General features: G+C 42.3%; 1 protein-coding gene across 8 annotated transcripts in view; it reads right to left on the bottom strand.

Moving 5' to 3' along the window:
- LOC133415452 (trinucleotide repeat-containing gene 6A protein-like) overlaps positions 1-22,358 on the bottom strand; it is a 69,311-nt gene that overhangs the window by 4,900 nt on the left and 42,053 nt on the right. For 5 of the 8 annotated variants that reach the window (XM_061701532.1, XM_061701531.1, XM_061701533.1 and 2 more), the window contains 21 exons: positions 22,176-22,338; positions 21,582-22,066; positions 21,182-21,313; positions 20,818-20,979; positions 19,660-19,710; positions 17,349-17,537; positions 17,064-17,227; positions 16,831-16,908; positions 13,554-13,712; positions 12,165-12,281; positions 11,180-11,299; positions 10,954-11,040; positions 10,697-10,871; positions 10,420-10,560; positions 9,980-10,150; positions 9,762-9,902; positions 9,426-9,533; positions 8,977-9,207; positions 8,706-8,776; positions 8,490-8,629; positions 1-5,488 (listed from right to left, as the gene is read on the bottom strand). The exon at positions 1-5,488 is cut by the window's left edge and continues 4,900 nt beyond it. In XM_061701532.1, the coding sequence (XP_061557516.1) occupies positions 5,140-5,488; positions 8,490-8,629; positions 8,706-8,776; positions 8,977-9,207; positions 9,426-9,533; positions 9,762-9,902; positions 9,980-10,150; positions 10,420-10,560; positions 10,697-10,871; positions 10,954-11,040; positions 11,180-11,299; positions 12,165-12,281; positions 13,554-13,712; positions 16,831-16,908; positions 17,064-17,227; positions 17,349-17,537; positions 19,660-19,710; positions 20,818-20,979; positions 21,182-21,313; positions 21,582-22,066; positions 22,176-22,338 (3,434 nt within the window). In that variant the 3' untranslated portion in view covers positions 1-5,139. The remainder of the gene's footprint in view (positions 5,489-8,489; positions 8,630-8,705; positions 8,777-8,976; positions 9,208-9,425; positions 9,534-9,761; positions 9,903-9,979; positions 10,151-10,419; positions 10,561-10,696; positions 10,872-10,953; positions 11,041-11,179; positions 11,300-12,164; positions 12,282-13,553; positions 13,713-16,830; positions 16,909-17,063; positions 17,228-17,348; positions 17,538-19,659; positions 19,711-20,817; positions 20,980-21,181; positions 21,314-21,581; positions 22,067-22,175; positions 22,339-22,358) is intronic. The other 3 variants (XM_061701535.1, XM_061701536.1, XM_061701537.1) reach the window with 3 other exon arrangements.

Genomic DNA, 22,358 nt, shown 5'->3' with positions numbered 1-22,358 from the left:
AGAGCCGGGATTTGAACCCCGGTCTTCAGAACTGTGAGGCAGTTGGTCACCGAAATTTATAATAATTATTATTATAATTATCAAAGCTATAACGATAAAAATCTAATTTGTGGCCATGGGTCATCATTTTCATGATATTGGGAGTTTAATTTCACAGTTGAGCTAATCTCACAGGTGACTTCATGTGGTCCTTGGTGTTAATAACCTGGTGCCAAGAATTTTTGTGTTCAGGCTTTGCACCATCTTCGTGCCAAGGAACTATGTTAGTTGAAATGCCGCCATTGTGTGGCGTTTCGGTGTCAAGAAATAATGTTAAAGTGAGTCAAGGAGAACATTTAGACAAAAGTAATGCTTTTCCAGGATCTATAGGCAGTTATGAGGGGGTGTCAATTGCTCACATTATTTTCACTATTGGCAGAGGTTCAATGTAACTTGCACATGAAATGTGTGGGTTTAATATCATCCCCATGAACAACTTGGACATATGGGTATGCAAATGGAGCGCACCTTCGACATAACCTGCAATATCCTCTACCTATTTAGCAATTTCTCGACCTGTGCAGAGATGATACAGTTGTGCTCATAAGTTTAAATACCCTGACAGAATTTATGATTTCTTGGCCATTTTGCAAAGAACATGGATACAAACTTTTATTTCACTCATGGTTATTGTTTGGGTGAAGCCATTTATTATCAAACAACTGTGTGTACTCTTTTTAAAACATAATTACAACAGAAACTACACAAATTACCTTGATCAAAAGTTTACATACCCTTGAGATTTTGGCCTGATAACATGGGCACAAGTTGACACAAATGGGTTTGAATGGCCACTAAAGGTAACCATCCACACCGGTGATCTGACTGCTTATAATCAGTGTATGTATAAAGGTTCAGTGAATTTCTGGGCTCCTGACATCTCTGGATTCTGAGTCATGGGGAAAGCAAAAGAACTGTCAAAAGATCTGCAGGAAAAGGTAATTGAGCTGTATAAAACAGGAAAGGAATATACTAAGATATCCAAGGAACTGAGAATCAGCAGTGTTCAAACTAAGTGGAAAATGAGAGATTCTGTTGAAACCAAACGACGATCAGGTCGACCAACAAAAATTTCTGCCACAACGGCCAGGAAAATTGTTCGAGATGCAAAGAAAAACCCACAGATAACTTCAGCTGAAATTGAGGACTCTGAAAAAACGTGGTGTGGATGTTTCAAGATGCACAATAAGGAGGCACTTGAAGAAAAATGGGCTGCATGGTCAAGTCGCCAGGAGAAAGCCATTACTATGCCGATGGCACACACAAAAATAAAAAATAAAAATAAAAGAAATCACACTTACAATACGCCAAACAGCACAGAGACAAGTCTCAAAACCTCTGGAACAAAATCATTTGGAGTGATGAGACCAAAATTGAACATTTTGGCCACAACCATAACCGTTACATTTGGAGAAGAGTCAACAAGGCCTATGATGAAAGGTACACCATTCCTACTGTGAAACATGGAGGTGGATCGCTGATGTTTTGGGGATGTGTGAGCTACAAAGGCACGGAAAACTTGGTCAAAATTGATGGCAAGATGACTGTAGCATGTTATCATAAAATAAGAGGAACATTTGCACTCATCAGCCTGCAAGCTGCACATGGGACGTACTTGGATATTCCAGCATGATAATGATCCAAAATACAAAGCCAATTTGACCTGTCATTGGCTACAGCAAAATAAAGTGAAGGTTCTGGAGTGGCCATATCAATCTCCTGACCTCAATATCATTGTGTCACTCTGGGGAGATCTGAAGCGTGCAGTTCATACAAGACAGCCCAAGTATTGACAGGAACTGGAGGCCTTTTGCCAAGACGAATGGGCAGCTTTACCATCAGAGAAAATAAAGAGCCTTATCCTCGACTACCACAAAGGACTTCAAGCTGTCATCAATGTTAAAGGGGGCAATACACAGTATTACAAACTGGGGTATGTCAACTTTTGATCAGGGTCATTTGTGTAGTTTCTGTTGTCATTATGATTTAAAAAGCATAAACACAGTTGTGTGATAATAAATGGCTTCACCCACGCACTAACCATGAGTGAAAGAAAAGTTTGTGTTATCATTCATATTCTCTGAAAAATGGCCAAGAAATACATTCTGCCAGGGTATGTAAACTTATGAGCACAACTGTATTAATAATTTATATATTATACACACAGACCTACTTAGTGGCCACAAATGAGTATTTCATACGCATGTTAGACCTAATTTGTGGCCACCTATTAGCATTTTGTGCACACTTTAATGCATATCAATATTGTGGCCACAATTTATATCCCTCTCCTCTATCTTATGTCTGGGTCTTGGACATTCTCGAGATGATTTTTGTAAAATGTTTGTTGATTCATTGGGATTACAGGGGAGGAAGAGGGGGGGAGAGATGCATGCTTTTCAATGGGCAGCAAAAAGTGGTTAAATCCAACTCTTTGCCTGTATAACACCAGACTTCATTCTGGCCTAGTGCTAACAGGAAGGTACCAAGGAGACAACTTACTAGTTTCCTCACTGGAGCCAGCAAAGCACCATCTTCTCCATTCACAAGACACACTTCACAATGTCACTAAACTATGACACGCGGGCACACGCACATTTTCAACAAAATACAGCGCCATCGTCACCAGCTCGCCGCCTCCTCTAACCAATGTCGTTCCTTTGAACGGCTTTGCTCTGCGCTCATGCAGCCTCTTAAAAGTCCACCAAGTGCAAAATCCAAGGCTCCTCACTTCAACATGTCAGTTAAGTTAATCACAACAAAATAAAAACAACAAAAGGTTTTTATGTTCCTCTTGATAAAATGTGTCGAACAAGACCCACAAGACAAATAAGGAAAAGAAAAAAAAACGGTTTAAGCAAATAGGTGTAGAATTAATTAAACTAATATTTTGTTTGATTGAATTATTTGGTAGAACAGCTCAATACTGGCGCGCACACACACACTCGTGGCTAATACTCATTTGTTAAATAGTCACTGCTCAACTTAAACTAAAGCCAACTTGTCGTAATTGTCAAAAACAGTGGTGGAGGGGCCGCGCACACACGCACACACGAGTTTAAGGTCCATGGCTTCGCTAATGCTCGTGCACTTTGAAGCTTTTTTTTTTTTTTTTTTTTTTTGACGCCCCAAAAACAAACAAAACAAAAAAAACGTTGAGCATCATAGGAGCTAAACAATGACAGCTAAGATAGAACACCTATTAACATGGACGCACATTCACACATTGATCAGGTTAAGATGCCCCCCTCCCTCCCGAGCACAACAATACAATCATGTTCCATTTGTAAACGGGTAGAAGCCACTTGACTTGTTGCATGTGCGGACACAATTGGGACCAAGGCAATGAAATGTGGACGACTGTTGCTTCACTGTTTAAAAAAGAAAAAAAAAGAAAAAAAAAAAGTCACTTCTTTCCTTTTTTCCCCCCATTCCAGAAACACTTTGTGGCAATGAGAGCTAAATATGTGGTTTAAAATGTTGTCATACTAAATGAAACATTTAAAAACATGTCAGACGTGGGAAAAACAAAAAACAACACAAAAAAAAACAACACCTCTCAGTAGGCCGTGAGAAGCTACAGTATGCATAGATACAGTTTCGCCTTTCTCTTGGTTTGTACAACGTTTGCACTCCCCTCGCTGTTGATTTTAACATGGGTGGAGTGGAGTAGACACACAAACACACACACACACACACACACACACACGGACCCCCCCAACCCTCAAGACAGCATATTGAAAGCAGTGTGTTGAGTTTCTCCAGCTTAAAGCAGTTATTTGGCAGAGAAAAGAAACTTACAGACCATATTATACATAGTTTTCAGTGCTAAAAGTTGGATTTTCATTTCCTACAAGGAGTAGTAGTTTTTTTTCTTTAAATCAACTATAAGGGGGGGAAAACTGGCTTGATTTCCTGAGAACCATTGCTGGTTATTTAGCAGACAAAGAGGAATAATTCAAATAACCAACACCATGGCCAAAAACACTGATCCGAATTCCCAGAGTTACAAAGCATCGTCTTCATCTTCGATAATATTTTTTTATCATTTTTTAAAATCTTTTATAAATGTTTTTGATTTTTCATGTTTTTATATTTTTTTTATTAGCATTTTCGATTTTTACGCCATCTTCTCTTTAAAATGAAGGATGAACACACCTTCCGCCTCCTAAGTCTTGTAAACAAGAGGTTGCAGTGTGGCACCTCCAAAATATTGAAAGCCTATTCTGAAAGTGCTGTTCCCACCCTTGCCCCCTTGGGGGCTCGAGGGAGGGCTTGCTAGATAGGCCCCGGCCCCTACATTAGGGTAGCTGGGGCTTGCTAGTCCCAGCTGCGGCTACAGTCCTTTGCACTGCAGAGCTCAACGTTCTTTAGTTTTCAAACAAACATTGGTGCAATACTTTTTTTCGCTCTCTTTTCTTTAAGCTATACCCAGATAATCCTCCCAAGTTAGCTATTCTTCTTCTTGAATTTATCTGCTGATCTTGAACTCCACGACAACGCAGTAAGGTAGGCGTGCCAAGGCAAGAGAGGAGCGAGCACGCGTGCGCACGCGCACACACACACACACGCACACACACACACACACACACACAATATAGCCACGCATACACGGTAAGGACCTCAATGAGTAAACAGCTACACTGGAAAAACTGGCTGCTCCCTCTATATTGCAGATTAAATATATACTGAGAAAAAAAACATTCAGTGCAAAGTTTAAAAAGCTCATACTCCAACATTTTCAGCAAAAAACAAACAAAACAAAAAAAACAAAGAATTGGAATTCAAATAAACATGACAAATGAAACAATAATAATGAGCTCGATTGAAGCTTTTTTCGGTGTGAAAGAGCACTACCTGGAAGCAAATATCCATCCGTTCACATTATAGAATTGGCCTGCAGGATTCAAGTATTCCGACTGATATGTTTTTGGGCTAAAACAAAGTGGACATATGTGCAGAGAGAGAGAAACGTAACTTGTTTTCCACAGGGGAGACCCCGTTTTGTTGAACAGCTTGTCATAAGTGAGTAGTGCCACTTCTTTTGCTTTCATTCTGCTGATTATTGACAATTTTCCACTGACCCTTGCAGATACCCGCTCATATGGAGTCTGCGGCGCCCGTCAGGTGATCCACCGGGAGGAAGGAGCTGATTGGAGATGGGCTGCTGATCCTTCCCGCCTCCGTGCCGCTGGGGGTCCCCCACAGGCTACTGGAATAGTTGGGGCCGCCCCAGAGGGAGGAGCTGTGGAGATCACCGCTGTTCCATTGGCTGGGCTCGGCGGCACGGCTGGGAAAAGGGTGGGACTGATCCATCCTGCTCTGAGACGAGCCAATGGCCTGCCAGCCCAAAGAGGGAGTGGCCAATGACTGCCCTTGTGCAAAGAAACGGTTGATTTCCTCCTCGCTGGCAAACTTGGCCAGAATAGTCGTGTTCCCCAAAACACACCTGTGCACAAAAGCAAGAGTGTGAGTCTTTTTCAGAGGTGGGGGACTTGAGTCAAGTCACTAAAGGCCTTTTCACAATGCACTTAGGGCCATATTCTCCCATTGGTGCATAAATCTTTTTACGCGCTATCAAGGTGCGGTGATTCTCCCGTATATGACTTCTGACACCCCGCCAAATATGTGGGCAACCGCCCACGAGGAGTGACTCATTTAAGTGTCAGGGAGGCTTCAATGACTAACAAGTAGAGTTTCCCTGAGACGTGATTGCCATAGCAATTCATTTGGAAGATATGTCGACACTTTAAAGGTGAAATTAACCACTGTAGGGGATCCGGGAGTTAGGCGTCACCAGTGAGATGTGAGCACAGTTTGTCTAACAGGCTACTTTGAAGGAGCGTGTGTTTTTGTATTCTCAAATAAATACTGTATTATACAGTGGGTACGGAATGTATTCAGACCTCCTTAAATGTTTCACTCGTTATATTGCAGCCATTTGCTAAAATCATTTAAGTTCTTTTTTTCCCCCCTCTAATGTACACACAGCACCCCATATTGACAGGAAAAAACTGAATTGCTGAAAGTTTTGCAGATTGAAAAAGAAAACTGAAATATCACACAGCCATAAGTATTCAGAGCCTTTGCTCAGTATTTAGTAGAAGCACCTTTTTGAGCTAATTCAGCCATGAGTCTTTTTGGGAATGATGCAACAAATATTTCACACCTGATATGGGGATCCTCCATTCCTCCTTGCAGATTCTGTCAGGTTGGATGGTGAACATTGGTGGACAGCCATTTTCAGGTCTCTCCAGAGATGCTCAATTGGGTTTAAGTCAGGGCTCTAGCTGGGCCATTCAAGAACAGTCACTGAGTTGTTCTGAAATCACTCCGTTATTTTAGCTGTGTGCTTAGGGTCATTGTCTTGTTGGAAGGTGAACCGTTGGCCCAGTCTGAGGTCCTGAGCAATCCGGAGGTTTTTGTCCAGGATACCCTTGTACTTGACCACATTCATCTTTCCTTCGATTGCACCCACTCGTCCTGTCCCTGCAGCTGAAAAACAACCCCACAGCATGATGCTGCCACCACCATGCTTCATGGTTGAGACTGTATTGTACAGGTGATGAGCAGTGCCTGGTTTTCTCCACACATACCACTTAGAATTAAGGCCAAAAAGTGTCTCATGAGACCAGAGAATCTTATTTCTCACCATCTTGGAGTCCTTCGGGTGTTTTTTGTTTTTAAGCAAACTCCATGCGGGCTTTCATGTGTCTTGCACTGAGGAGAGGCTTCCGTCGAGCTACTCTGCCATAAAGCCCCGACTGGTGGAGGGCTGCAGTAATTGTTCACTTTCTATAACTTTCTCCCATTTCCCGACTGCATTGCTGGAGCTCAGCCACAGTGATCTTTGGGTTCTTCTTTACCTCTCTCACCAAGGCTCTTCTCCCCCGATTGCTCAGTTTGGCCGGACGGACAGTTGTAGGAAGGGTTCTGGTCCTCCCAAACGTCTTCCATTTAAGGATTATGGAGGCCACTGTACTCTTAGGAACCTTAAGTGCAACAGAATTTTTTTTGTAACCTTGGCCAAGTCTATGCCTTATCAAAATTCTGTCTCTGAGTTCTTCAGGCAGTTCCTTTAACCTCATGATTCTCATTTGTTCTGACATGCACTGTGAGCTGTAAGGTCTTATATAGACAGGTGTGTGGCTTTCCTAATCAAGTCCAATCAGTATAGTCAAACACAGCTGGACTCCAATGAATGTGTAGAACCACCTCAAGGATGATCAGAAGAAATGGACAGCACCAGTTAAACATATGAGTGTCACAGCAAAGGGTCTGAATACTTATGGCTGTGTGATATTTCAGTTTTTCTTTAATCTGCAAAGATTTCAACAACTCCGTTTTTTTCTGTCAATATGGGGTGCTGTGTGTACATTAATGAGGAAAAAACTGAACTTAAATGATTTTAGCAAATGGCTACAATATAAAGAATGACAAATTTAACAGGGTCTGAATACTTTCCGCACCCACTGTAAATGTCAAGTTAACTAGAATACTATGCTTATGAGTGAACATGTTTGGAAGGCCGTCAATAGGAAAGCAAGTGAGCCAGCTGTTGGTCAGCGTTGCCGAGCAACCATACTAGCGCCACACACACACGCAAGCACACACACACGCACGCACACACACACACACACACACACACGAGATTTCACGACCGATGATGACGTATGTCAAATAAAAACAATCGAAATTTCAAAATCTAACACCACCACACCATTAAGATGACTGAAGTTGTTGTGAGCGGCGCTTTCAGACAAATTCCAAGCCGCCATGTAGCTTGTTTGAAGTGAAAATTTCCCTCACTGGTGCATGAAAGTAAGTCTACTGGCGCTGAATTTGTCTTTTCCAATTAATATGACATAATATGTCGACGTTCGGTAGTCGATCAGTGTAAGGTGGTAGGGACATATTTACGGCCGTTGGGCAGTCGGTGAGCGTATATGGGCCATGTGTCTCCAGTACCGGCAGCGCGAGTCAGCCCCCGAGCCGTCACCAGCCGTCGGAGGCTTGGAGCACGGGAAATCAAAACGTGCAATGTGATGTGTCACCTTTCCGGCGAGCTACACTTACTACAGCCTCCGGAGTGCGGATAAGGAAACGCGCTTAAGTCTTTGGCAGAATGCGAACTTGGCCCAATATGAGAAGGAACGGTCACGCTTCAGGATTACTCCACTCAGTGCATAAATGGCGAGAAGGTGCACAAATGACAGAATTAAGTGGACGGCATAATTGGTGCTGTCAGAAAAGCGTGGAGCTGCGTGCCTTTAGCGTACAGGCAAATGTGCCCCCTTTTATACCATCCAAAAGTATGTGTTTAAATAATCACATTCAGTTCCAGGTGATACTAAGAATGACAGTGTAACAAGTGGTCTAGATGAGGGTTTGCTGTAATGTGTAATTGCAATGGAGAAATGACAAGTGAAGATGTCTCTTAATGAGCTTACATGTGCAGGCTCTTCTGGGCCTTGGCAGCCTCATCCTTGGAGCTGTAGCACACCACAGCGTTACCATGTGGCAGGTTGAGGTGGAATGTGATCAGAGGGCCATGCTGCATACACAAAGTCCTCAGTGTAGAGCCGTCAATCTGTGAAACCGTTGGACCAACAGTTAATGACGCAAACCAAATGGAAGCTGTATATAAACTCAATTTGTGCTTATACCTGAGGTGTGAGGTTTTTCAGAACAAGCCATTGGGTTCTCCCTGAGCTGCCGCTGTCACCCCAACTGGAACCTAACCCCCCAAAAATAATGTGCAATTCACAATACTGGTCTAAACTCCTCAAAGAGTGTCATTTGATGACATAGGATGATATGACTACAGACATACTGAGTCATATTTGTGTCATATGATGGTTAAAATGTGAAAACTAAGACACTTTGCTAGTTTTATGACAAAAAAATAAATCTGTTCACTTTGTATGTGTATCTCACCAGGTGCGTATGTGGAGTCAGTGGAGCCCCACCCACCCAGCCTCAGGGCCGAGCCGTCCCAGCCGGAGGAGGCCGAGCTGGGCTTTTGACTGGTGAGGCCAGGTGGAGGTCTGGAAGGGGCTGCCACGGACAGCGCCTTGTGAGGCAGGGGGACCTTCCACAGCTCATGGGCCAGAGAGGAGTTAGACACAGAACCAATGCCGGGAGACCACTTTGACTCACTGGGTCTGGCTGTATGGACACGAGAGCACAAACAACTTTTACCTCAAGAAAAAACGTCATCTTATGGAACCTGTAAGAGCATCTGATCCAGCCCTCCATGCAATTTGAAAAATCTCAATCCCCATTATTCTCCAATCTTCACTAGTCGTGTCACTTGGTCTCTGACCACCGTTAACAGTGAGTGAGTCCAGAGCATCTAGAGCTGCATTAGAAACAGAAATGTGCACCTGAAGTGCTTTGTGCTGTACTGGTGAGGGAACCGCTGTGGCTGGAGGCACGAATGGATGACCAGGCACTATTAGAAGGCATCGTGGTGTTCAGTGATGAGGATGGCCCTGGTTAAACGGAAAGAGGGGAATTAGGCACTCACTCTGTCTGATCTGATTCTAGCATCACACATTTAACCCAAATTCAATGTTTGGACCAAACATTAACACTGTATGTCTACTGTATGAACAGGAACATCGAAATAAATTCCAGTGACACAGTGGAACTGTCATAACATTGCCAAAGATATGGAAGACAGTACACCAGCCATCCAACCCACCATGCACATGACTTACCATTGTTCCTGTCCCTGAGATGGTCTGTGTCACGGACGGTGTTGATGGAGAGGTTATTAATGACACTACCAGGGGTCACATAAGGGTCAGTCTCAGGGTCAATGTTCGGGTAACCTTTCCAAGGTTCGCCAGGTCGGAACTCTAACACACAGACATTGGCATTAGCTGCTTTCTAGGCAAAACATTGTGGGGTATAATGAATATTAATTCTGGCGTACCTGGGGGCCAGGTGACAGTGTTTCCATGGAAAGGGGGGGAATTGGCACGGGACGGCCAGCCGTCACCCACTGAGCCCATTGATTGGCCGGGAGGACTCAGGGGAGATGGGCCAGGGGACAGGAAGTCATAAAAGGGAGAGTCCTCCAGACGCAGCCCTGACGAAATAGCACCTGTGTGACACAGACACAAAAACGGGAGACACAATCAAAGACACGAAAGGGACTGGCTTGAGGAAAGTGATGGGATGTTCAAAATGGTTCCAAACTAAACCTCTGTTTTGCATTCTATGGCAGCTTGTTTAGACAGCACATTACATAAACACAGTAGTGAAATAACACACCCAATCAATCAAATTCTACTAAATCAAAAAAAAACTTTTAATGATCATAAATTATTAATCATTTCATAATGCCTATCATGTTAAGTCATAATTGTATACCAGATTTGCTGTTCTGCTCCAGAGGGTCAGCAACCCACAGTTTCTTCAGTCTGGACTGGGGCGGTTCTTTGTAGCCTAAAGCTCCGCCAGCATTAGTACCAACACCCATGTCCAAGGATACATTCAGGTTAGAGTTCAAGCCTGATGGGAATAACAGAGGAAATACATTTAAATTTCACTTCCTGAAACAATACCTACAGTATTATATACAATTGATTGTCCTATATTTAGGGCTCTGACTAGATTCTTTTAAACTGTGTTTTAGAAGTCAACATACTTAAAGGGAAGTTGCTGAAGGACCCAAGACTGGAAGCATCCTTCTGCATCTCAGGGCTATTTTGGGGTAAGTAGCTATCCAGGTATGGTTTGAGAGCTGGGGACTGCTTCAGCAAAGAAGGGTCCAGGTGACGTGGTGGCTGCATCATTGATGGAGCTGAACCAATAGGACGCGTCTAAAGACAGCAGGGCAATATGTTAACATTTAATAGACCTTGAAACAACATACTATAACATATACAAAGATGACAAACAAACCTGCTCAGGGGGTCGTCCCACAGGCATCACCCTCTGGTTTTGAGCCTTCTGTTGCTGCTGCTGTTGTTGCTGCAAGAAGATAAGACGCTGCAAACGGGGGGAAATGAAAAAGTTATAAACTTGTAGCTCGTGAAATAGGTCAGTTTGTGTGATGACTTCAGACATAGCATGTAGGAAATACAATGTTTAGTTGTACTTGTTAATTTGACCATTTCTGGCACTTTACCTGTAGCTGGTTCAACTGGTTGAGTTGGGACAGCTGATTGAGCACAGCCACCTGCTGAGGGCCTAACAGAGGGTTCAGGGCTCCATTACCACCTGGGTATTTCAACAGGGTTGGAGGGACCTGAAAACAGACAGGATTGTTTCTATGAACCATCCGTGTTCTTTTTCCCTGCTCAAACAGCGAGTGAGTGACTTTAAAGCACGCCGCACACTGAGCGATGTAACTGAACTGGACAATTGTGTAAAAAATGCAGTTGGCAACCTAGAACCCACATACTTAGCGATTGGCAAAAATACTAACTCGCCGCAACGAAAAAACAGCGACCCATTGTGTTTAAATCAGGAAACGTTTTGAGGCACCATATGGACTGTACTGTATTTTGCATTGAACCACAAAAAACACAACACACTATTGTCAAGGAAGAAGCAGATTTCCCTGGTCACTGTAGTTCTTTTATAATGATGCAAAGATAGGAAACAGGCGAGAAACAAAAGGAAAGTGTGGATGGGCTGTTGGGAATGATGCCCCACTCATTGACAGTACTTGTGCATTTCCGCGATACTCTCCACTTTTTCAACCACAGGTACGTATGAATATACAAGTATTTTACACAAACACACAGCACTGCTACAGCTTACATCATACCTGGAAACATTGTTTGTTTTTGTTGTGAAAGCTCGTGATATGACATGGCAATTTTGGCAGTTACGTCTGCAACGTTTGGACAACATTCCCCTAGTGCCCGACAGTCAACCCCTTCTGAAATCTAGTTGCAGAATCTCACACGCTGTGCGACAGTTCAATCGGGTTAAGCCCTGTCATGCTTGGTTTGCAGTGGGCCCTAGGTTGTAACTTTGCTTGATTCTGTTAAAAAACAACTTCTATTCATACAGGCATCATGTTATTTCTATTTTATTTGTTCATGAACACTTTGGTGTAAAGTGTTGTTATAAAGGACAATCATGTTTGGGGTTGTGCGCGCTACCTGAGAGGGCATGATGGGAGGAGGCACTTGGTTACGGAAGTTGGGATGAGGGAGTTGTGATTGCAGCCCACCGCGGCCCTGTGCTAAACTGCTGCCACCCAACATTGGGTTTACATTCTAGGTAAGGAGACAAGAGAAAGGGAGGGGGGGGGGGGGGGGGGGAACTTGATAGTCAAACAATTACATTGTATTGAAACTATAATTAGCACAGTCAGAAAATCATGTGTGTACTTTATGGACACACAGTGTAGCCTTAATCAAATTGTGCATTTTGATAACTGACAAATAATTGCTAAAGCATTAATGATCGTGGAGCAATAATGTGTGAAACAGTAATAATTTCTGGCATGTGCTGGCGTCACAGCATCTAAACGTCAAAAGATAATAGTTAATGCACATAGGTGAACACCCAATAGTCAACAATTTTGGGGGGGAAAAGATGCATTTCATCAGTAACATCTTGTTACCAGGAGAGCTTTAATGAGAAAGCAGACATACAAAATCCTTGTGATGCTTGCACACTCACCTGCCGAGAGACACCAGGAATAGAGTGGGCAGGAAATGGCCCAGTGTCATGACATAGGATAGGCTGAGTGGAAGTGGAGGGAGAAAAGCTCATGCTTTGACTGAAGCAATGCTCATTAAAAGCAGAAACGAGAACAGATAGCGGCAGAAAGAAGGCCGGGTGCATAGCAGATGGATCGCAAGCACAGGTGGAGCACAGTGCCAGCCACACACAGACAGAGAAGGAAAAATTTGGTTAATTAAGGGGGCAAAGAGTAAAAGGAAGCATGAGGTGACACCAGTGTAGGAAAGAGGGACATCTTGTAGGAAAGGGGGAAGCAAGCTACAACAAGGAAAAGCAAGAGCAGCAAAACCAAGGCAACAAAAAACCCTGGCAGGCAATCAACCATTACTGCACTGAGGTCCAATTTAATTAGCCACCTATTGCTTAAATGGTCAATGACACATGAGCTAAGAAGTTGCTGCAGTAAACGTGATGCAAATGTAATGTACAACAAATCTCAAACACGATTAAAGTGCAGTGTAGTGAAATGGCCACTGTGGGGCGCAACACAACAGTAAGAGCCCGACTTAGTGTACTGTAATACGGAAACGTCCCACACAATGTGTTTTTGTTCATAAACACTACCACAATAAAGTACTACTTTATTGGGTCGCCGATTGTGATCGTAAAAGTTATTTTACTGATCAAAACAGGCATACATTTTCTTTGGTTAAGGTCTTTTGATTCATGTTTATTGTAGTAAATTGATGTCTGCTATATTAATCTTCATCATTAGTTCATGTAACATTGTGTACTTTATCAAGTTTGGGTCCCAGAAGGAAAGACACAATTTCATACCTGTGTATTTTCCCCAGTATTACCTTGTCATAGTAAGAGCTGCGATCCATGGGGGACTCTTTGGGGAGCTGGTGTTGAGACCCATGATTCTTCCCCATTACACCACTGAAATCCATTGTGTCCATGCGCTTGTCCTGCACCATACCTGCTCCAGTTTTCATGGAATCATCAGGAGAGTCTCTCTTTTAAAAGGAGAATCATAAGAAAAAGGGAGTTAATTTGGATGACTAAAGAATTACGATGGTTCCTATAGGAAAACACATTGGGTGCCAGATCAATCATATAAAGCAGTGGTTCTTAAACGTTTTACACAAAGTACCACCTCAAAAAAGACTTCTCTCCAAGTACTAGGGAAGCATGATATTATTTGAGCGTCGTCATCACGATGTGTGGCTGCGCAAGTCACATGGCAAAGTCTTGTGATGTTGCAGGCAAAAGAACTCTGGTACCCAACATGTACTGCACACATCATTCCACCAATCAAAATCATACTGTGAATACAGGTATGTGCAAACAAATTTTAATATCGAAGGAAAGTCCATTTATTTCAATAATTTGTTTCAAAAAGTGAAACTTGTATGTTATATTAAAAGGATCTTAAACAGAAATGTTGCCCTTCTGAAAAGCGTATTAAAGTAATATGCCCTCAGTACGTTGTCGGGCCACCTTTTGCATTAATTACAGCATCTAGGCGGCGTGGCATGGAGGTGATCAGCCTTTGGCACAGTTCAGGTGTTATCGTAGCCCAAGTTGCTTTGATATTGGCCTTCAGATCGTCTGCATTTCGGGGTTTCTGTTACCTCATCTTCCTCTTGACAATACCCCATAAATTTTCAATGGGGTTCAATTCAGGCGTGTTTGCTGGCCAATCAAGTACTGTTATTCAATTGCTATTAAACCAGGTATTGGTAGTTTTGGCTTTGTGGGCAGGTGCCCAATCCTGCTGGAAAATAAAATCATTGTCTCCAAAAAGCTCGTCAGCAGCGGGAAGCATGAAGTGCTCTAAAATTTCCAGGTAGACAGCTGCATTGACTGTGGACTTGATAGACAATCGACCCACACTAGCAAATGACATGGCTCCCCAAACCATTACTGACTGTGGAAACTTCACACTGGACTTTAAGCAACTTGACTTTTGTGCTTCTCCAGTTTTCCTCCAGACTCTGGGGACCTTGATTTTTAAATGAAATGCAAAATTTACTTTCATCTGAAGAGAGGACTTGGGACCACTGGGCAACAGACCAGTACTTTTTCTCCTTAGCCCAGCACAGACACTTCTGACGACGTTTTTGGTTCAGGAGTGGCTTGACGCATGGAATTTTACAGCTGTAGCCCATATCATGCAGAAGTCTGTATGTGGTGGTTCTTTATGCACTGACACAAGCCTCAGTCCACTCCTTATGAAGGTCCCCCAGATTTCTGAATCACTGTTGCTTGATAATCCTCTCAAGGCTGCGGTCATCCCTGTCACTTTTCTGGCCACATTTTCCACTTCCTCTTAACACTTTGTTAATGTACTTTGATACAGCACTCTGTGACCATCCAGCTTCTTTTGCAATTTCTTTTCGAGACCTTTTCTCCTTATGGAGGGTGTTTTTGATGGTTTTCTCCACAACCATCAAGTCAGCAGTCTTCCCCATGATTCTGAAGCCTTCTAACCCAGACTCGGACCATTTAAAGCCTGAAGAAACCCTCTGCAGGTGTTTTGCGTTAATTAGCTGACAAGATTGGGACACAGGGAGCCTACAATGTTGAACTTTGTCATGATATTTTAATTTTGTGAAATACTGGGATTAGTTATTTTTTTGTCTCTGCCATAACCATAACAATCGAAACAAAGGCTTGAAATATTTCATTTCTGTGTGTGGTGAAGTAATTTAACATACAAGTTTCACTTTTAGAAACAAATTGGAATAAATTGACTTTCCCTCAATATTCAAATTTTTTTGGCACATACCTGTAGTTTAACAGATCGTGAAACATTCTCCAAACGAGGCAAGATGTTCTTGCTTCAAGTTTATTTGTCAATCACACATCACATTATTGAGCTAGCTCTAGCACTAACGTTCATACATAAACATGCCAGCATATTGATTCATGCTCTAAAGCCTCAGTAAACATTGGTTTGTGCGTGTAAATCAATGTTGACGGCAAGTAAGAGAGGCAACACAATAATCCTATTGGTCGATGTCAAGGCACTGGTCTCGGAGGGTTGTCGTATACGGAAGATAACACCCCCCCCCCCAAAAAAAAAAAATCATGCTTGACTTTTCATTTTTGCATCACAGGGGCAAATCCTTGGTCGTGGATTATGTCACACTACAAGGAGTTTTGTCGTTCATGACAAAATATGTTGGGCCTGATCTATGAAATTGGCCACGTTAGCAAATCGGGCCAATAACGAGGCTAAAATCATGTATTCTGAACAAGGCGCAAGGTCCACACACCAATGACTGTTGTTCAAACTAATACACTTAAATAGAGAAATACTAATGCATATTGTGTTAAAATGAGTAAAATTACAGATTAAAAACAAATGGTGTTAGGGATGTGCTAATATACAGTACATACTACAGTATAAACTGGGCATGAAAAGAAACTGTCTGGTGTCATATACGTACTACAGTATAACTAGACATGAAAAGTAATTATTTGTCTGGCTGGACACTTGCTCAATATTATAGTGCATTTAAATAGAGGTAGACTTCACACAAATAACTGTTTACTTCTGTGCTGCGTTGAGCATACTTTAATTTCTACTGAAGCCATTATAAATTCTCCCAAAAATACAAAGAGGGAAAAAGAAAGATTATACGCGAGTATGTTGTCCTGGCGGTCAGGAGGAATAAAACAAGTTACGGCTGTGACTCTGGTTCTATGAAGCCCAGATGACCGCCAGAGTTTTCTTTCCCTCAGATTCCTTGTGCAAGAAGATCAAGGGAGTTGGCTTCCAGTGTCACACGGTTATATAGGGTTAAGGGCGTAGAACCACAGTTAGATCCATAACTTTCGTTTTACATCATAGGTCTGTGTCATCCAGAGTCGCCACACCAATACTGTATGCATGGTCCAAACATGGGAACCACCCATTTACCACCACAACCGGGTACTGAGTGACACTTGTTGGTTCTGATTAGGAAACACGATAGCATCCCTTTTGCAACAGCTTGAAATGCAAAACGATGACGGGTATTTGGCATGAGGTACCCCTTTAATGACTGCAAAATACAAGTGTTTTTGTTTGTATGTAACCCATGAGAAAGAAGAACCTCACTGGCAACAGCAAGGTTGAATACTTACAGAAAAGCTCATGTTGTTGAATTGGTTCATGAAGGGTTTCATCCACGGCTCGTCTGGTTTGTTGACTGCTTTATTCACCTAAAAACAGCAATAGCAGTAAAATTATTAGGAATTCAATTTACTACAGCAACTGAAATGCATAAGTCACAACTGCATGGTGGACAAACTATATATCTTAAACTGCTTTATATTAAAGCAGTTTAAAATATATAGATATCTCAGTAAAAACCAACCTTGCAGGATCCCTTATGCTTGTAGTTCCAGGTGTTTTGGTCATGTGATCTGTTATCCTGTTGGTTGTTAGTCCACATGCCAATCTCTACTTCCTCTTCCTGATCCCAACTGTTACTCACAGACTCCTCACCACACCATGTATCCATTGGTTTGGAACCAAGACCTAACAAGGGGGTAATGTGTGTGTGTGTGTGTGTGTGTGTTTGGGGGGACGACGACAACAGGTTATTATTAACTTTCTAATGTGAATACACAATTAGCGGAGAACTTACTCTTACACTTACCAGACTTATGACGACCTCCCCATCCAGATGCAGGCTCTCTATTATCCCGGGTGGGTTCATTCCAGCTAGAGCGAGTGTCCACTGGCTTCCCCCAGGCAGATGTCCCATTGTCCACAGTCACAGGCGGAGCAGAGGTGGGTTCACCCCATGTTGAGGACTCTTTCTGCTGAGGATAAGGCTCACCCCAACCTAAAGGAAAGCACAGTTAAGATATTTAATGTACAGTAATATCACAACTTTAAATGTGAAACATGAAAATGCGCAGTGTACACTGGTCAACCCCAGGTCAGAATGGTCATCATACAACATTCAGAACATACTGTATGTAATTCAGCACCCCAAACCAAGCTTCAGAATATTCTTGCTGTCCCACTGTTTGCTGCAGCCAACTCACACTGTCATATGTGAGGCTAATGGTCATCATTTATGAGGGTTTGTGATACAGTTGACCGACGAGCCCTGCTAGCCTCTCTCACCCCTGGATGCGTTTGGGGTGATGCCAAAGATACTTCTCAGTAAAAATAGACCAGATGACAGGGTGGCCTAAGGCTTTAGTATCCCATATGTAACAAGGCAAGCACACAAGCTAGCAGAAATTATCTGTCACACAGACTCTAGAAATACATGAAAAGATAATTTTATTTTTTTGTTCAGAATCCTTGACTTATAGCAGGAGTGGGAAATCTAGGGCATATGAGTCATAAACACCAAGCGAAGGGCATTTGCACCAAACCTCCATGCAATTATATATTTAAAAAAAACTCAGGAACATATGTAAAAGCCTCTCAAAAATGGAACCCACAAATCCTTATAACCTAAGATTTGTTTAATAATTAAATCATATTTTTTCCCCATAAATTAAGCAAGGTCCTTCCAAGGTCCTTGGAGGACTTTATAAAACTGAAACTGCAGTTAAAACTGAAATGCTTCCCTGCAAAAAGGTTTATACTCTTGACTTGAGTGTTACCGAACTAGTCATACCCACAGCACTGTTTGTATTCAGTATATAAAACATGGTAGAATGCCACACTTAAAATGGTAGCAAACAATGGTCCAATGGCCCAGTATGGTATTTAAACTGTTTACTAAACAGAGGATATCTTTCCACTTGCCTCTCCCATCGACAAATATATCTTTATAAAATCTAGAAACTTTTCCTCCTCATAGTAGCTGCCTAGGTGGCCCAAAACCTCTTCATTATCCACTTTGCTGCTCCAGTTAGCTCACTAGACAGAGTCCCTGTATAACCCTAACAGCCCCTCCCTTTACTTTCCCTAGCTCTTTCACTGAGACCGCTCCCATTTGCACATAAGCCAACCTCCTCAACTGCATCTCTAAAACCTAACAAAAGTCTGGGTTTCTATTGCAAGCACAATTGGCAAGCGAGAGAGAAAAGGCGGAAGAGAGGCTAATAAAAGGGGGAAATGGTGGGGGGCAGGGAATTCAATGATGCTCTTAGCATTCTTAAGGGATGACTCAACCACATTCACAAAAACTTTGCAGGGAAGACAATGGCTCTATGTTTGCTGTCTCCAGGCTTTTCAACGAACTCCATGCTTTCTATAGATCTGAGTGTTTGTATATAAACTCCACGTTTTAACAGTAAAGACATTTCTAAAAGGGAGATGGATGATACTTTTGCATCATTACAGGCATAATAACAGGGCTTGTGCTAACATGTCCATATTGGCTTCATTTCACAGTCCACATTTCTGTATTGTCTATACATGTACTTGAGTCAAGCACATATCTCAGCATTATAACCCGCCTTTTCAAGCACCACAAGCACTTGGAATGATGGAGTTGATTTATGTAGTGAAGACAAAACTATAATTTAGCAACACTGCACACAACTCTAAAGAATAAGGTTAGCATCAATGACACATTAGGTATATTCTGGCCATACCACAAACATACAGACTGGTGAAAAAGGTGAGCCGTGAGTTATTTTGTCATGATTCTCTTTTTAAAAAAGTAGGCCTGGTGGATTTTTTAATAAAAAGAAAAAGCAAATTACAATGACATTTGCCTAACTAGGAGAATGTGGGCCTGTAAACACAATCCTTAATACACTTTAATAAAACAATGTTCGACAACTTACCATAAAAAACAAAAATATTTCCTTTGGGACATGAATGTCAAGCAAATTTGTTGCGGAGCATAAAATTAATAAAAAGTGCTGCCATACAAAATGAAGCTTGTCCAGTTACATGTTTTTAGTCTAACTTATAAAGCCATAGGAGGTTTATTTCATGCTGCTACCACAGGTCGAAAAAAATACTGCCTTACAATGTATAAATAGGAAACTTGCCTTTGGCAAAGTTCAGCGCCATTGACTTCGTGATTTCCTTCCACCGGGCTTCTAATCGTTTGTAAAACAAAGAAGAAAAAAAATTCTGTTAATGTCTGTTTCTTAGCAGGAGTTTTCCCTTCCATGTTGTTCAACAGAGCAACATTTGCTACAGCATGTCTCCATTTCAAATGCTGAAATAAGTTGGTCATGCTACTCGCTTTGGTTTCAACAGCCTTTAAATGTAATTTGCAGCAGACTGAATTTGCTTATTGCTTATCTGCAGACCCGAGCCAATTCCAAATAACTGAAAAACTGTGCCTCTTTAGTAAACGAGCTCCTAAGTGTCTGCCACCATGTCTTTTTTTTTTTGTCCGAGTTTGTTGTCACATTTCTGTCAGGCCAATTATATACTACTACCCGTGCACTCACTGTAGTAGTCTGGCCACGCTGCACTATTTGCATATCTGTTGTTGACCAATACTGGCCACTCATGCCAGAGTAGCATCTGCCCCATTTGCACAATCAACATTGTCCCAGATTATCGCACTACTCGTCACTTTAAACTGCATACACTTCTTGAAGTCTCTGCGCCCGTTGCACAATGGTCATTGCACCGGACTATTGTGAGACCCTGCATCTTTTCGCACAATTGTCCAAAAATAAATAAATAATTTGTACCGGCATTACCAGATAACTAGCAACCCTTTATTGCCCAGTAACTGGTTTTCTCCATGTCTTAATGTCTCAAAAGTGTTCTCTGCCAATTGACTGTCTGTTGTCGTACTAGAGCGGCTCCAACTACCGGAAACAAATTTCTTGTATGTTTTTTGGACATACTTGGCAAATAAAGCTGATTCTGATTCAGATTCAATGTCAACAGTTTGCCTCAGTAGGAAGGAAAATTGGAAGGCGCTTATAGGGTTAAAAAAAAAAAAACAATTAGCCTGACCCAAAAACTTGGACTTTATCGATTAAATCACCCAGTCCTTCAACAAAGATTATACCACAAACAAATTATTCGAAGCAATATATTATTATTTTATATTCATATAATATATATATAAGTTAAAGGTACTGTCACATGCATACATTCAAGGTCAATACTGAATAATAATAAAATAAATAATAAAATTAAGTGTATATAAATCATTGTATGTATTTATTCTATGAACTTACCTGAACAACCACCTTTGTCTTGTTCATGAGGCTGCATGGGCTGAGAATGATGTGTCGAGCCATGTGATGTGTGAGATTGGTGTTGAGAAGACGGGCCCATGTTGTCCTGGTCTGACTGGCCGGTTCTGTTCCACATGTTGACAGCTCCACCATGGTATTTCACTATTGTAAGAAAGGAGTTCAAATGACAGTTGAAAGTTGAAATCTAGTTGTATTTTATCCTTGCTGACCGCCAGCACCACCTTCTGGCGGTCATTCGGGATTAATCGAACCGTAGTTACATACGTAACTTGCGTTTTACAACTTACTATGGCCATAAACAGCACGGTTACTTCAAATTAAACCTTAATTTAGGTGCCCTTACCAGGATCTCCCCACGCTGCGGTTCCATCATCAACCTCCATCCGTCGACGAACGGATTCTGGAGAAGGCTCCTCCCACCCAGTTGCCACTTCATCCTTTTGACCGACTGTGGGCATGGGACCTCCCAACCAGCCTGACAACAGAATGAAACCAATCCACTCAGGTCCTTGTAGTTCATTACAGCTTCAAAACCAGCACACAGGTGAATAATAGTTGACAAAACAATATGGAACTCAGAGGTGGTTGCTAAAGAGATAGCGGCCCACTATCTGAGCACTTTTAAGGTGCCCTTGAGCAAGGTATTGAACCTTCAAACATGTTCAGTACTGTGCAGTCACATGACTGACTGAAGTGGGTGAAGATTATTGAAAGTATATCATAACATTAACATACTCACTTACCTGTAGGCTTGTTGTTGGTTCTTGACATGTTGGAGTCGGGACCTTTTCCCCACTCGTTGGAAGTATAAGAGGGCTTAGAATTGGAGTCACCCCAGTTTTGGGCACCCTGGTTGTTTTTCACTGGCTCTCCCCAACCTTGGCTCTTGTTTTGAAGGTTGGGTTTGGAGTCACCCCAGTTGGAGCCTAGGTTTGGAGTACTCTGGTCTGGAGTATTTGATCCTCCACTTCCTCCCCAGGTGTTACTGCTGCTAGTATTGGTTCGCCCTGGCTCACTCCAGCATCCAGAACCTGATCGGTCGCTGTCACTATCCCAGCCCACTGACCCAGCACCTTTGTGGGGATCTCCCCAGTGGTTGTTAGACGCTGCTCTGGAACAGTCTCCTGTAATACCCCAACCTTCATCTCCATTGCCACTGCTGGAGCTCCACCCCTGCTGCTGTTTGGGAACACTCCATGTATTGGATCTGGATGGGAGGGATGAATGTCTGACATATATTTGAGCATATACAATATGTAAAACAAGCAATTAGAAAACACACTGTCAAGAGGAAACATTTTTGTTAATACTATTATAAAATATTCATTGTCACGCACCTGTCATCTTTGCTGGTGTTGTTGCCTCTTTTGTAACCGGATCCATTATCCCAGCCACCTCCACTTGCTGGGCCTTTGTTATCCCACCCAGAGGTTGAGCTCGGCTCTCCCCAACCAGAGCTTCCTGTATCTGGGCCGACACAACCTGGACTGTTGCCCCAAGCTGTTAAGAGAAAAGGGAGT

This window comes from Phycodurus eques, chromosome 16 (genome assembly GCF_024500275.1).
Source record: "Phycodurus eques isolate BA_2022a chromosome 16, UOR_Pequ_1.1, whole genome shotgun sequence".
In the NCBI taxonomy this organism is placed as follows: domain Eukaryota; kingdom Metazoa; phylum Chordata; class Actinopteri; order Syngnathiformes; family Syngnathidae; genus Phycodurus; species Phycodurus eques.
The sequence above is the reverse complement of the archived record's forward strand: the minus strand, read 5'-3'. Positions and strand labels throughout refer to the sequence as shown.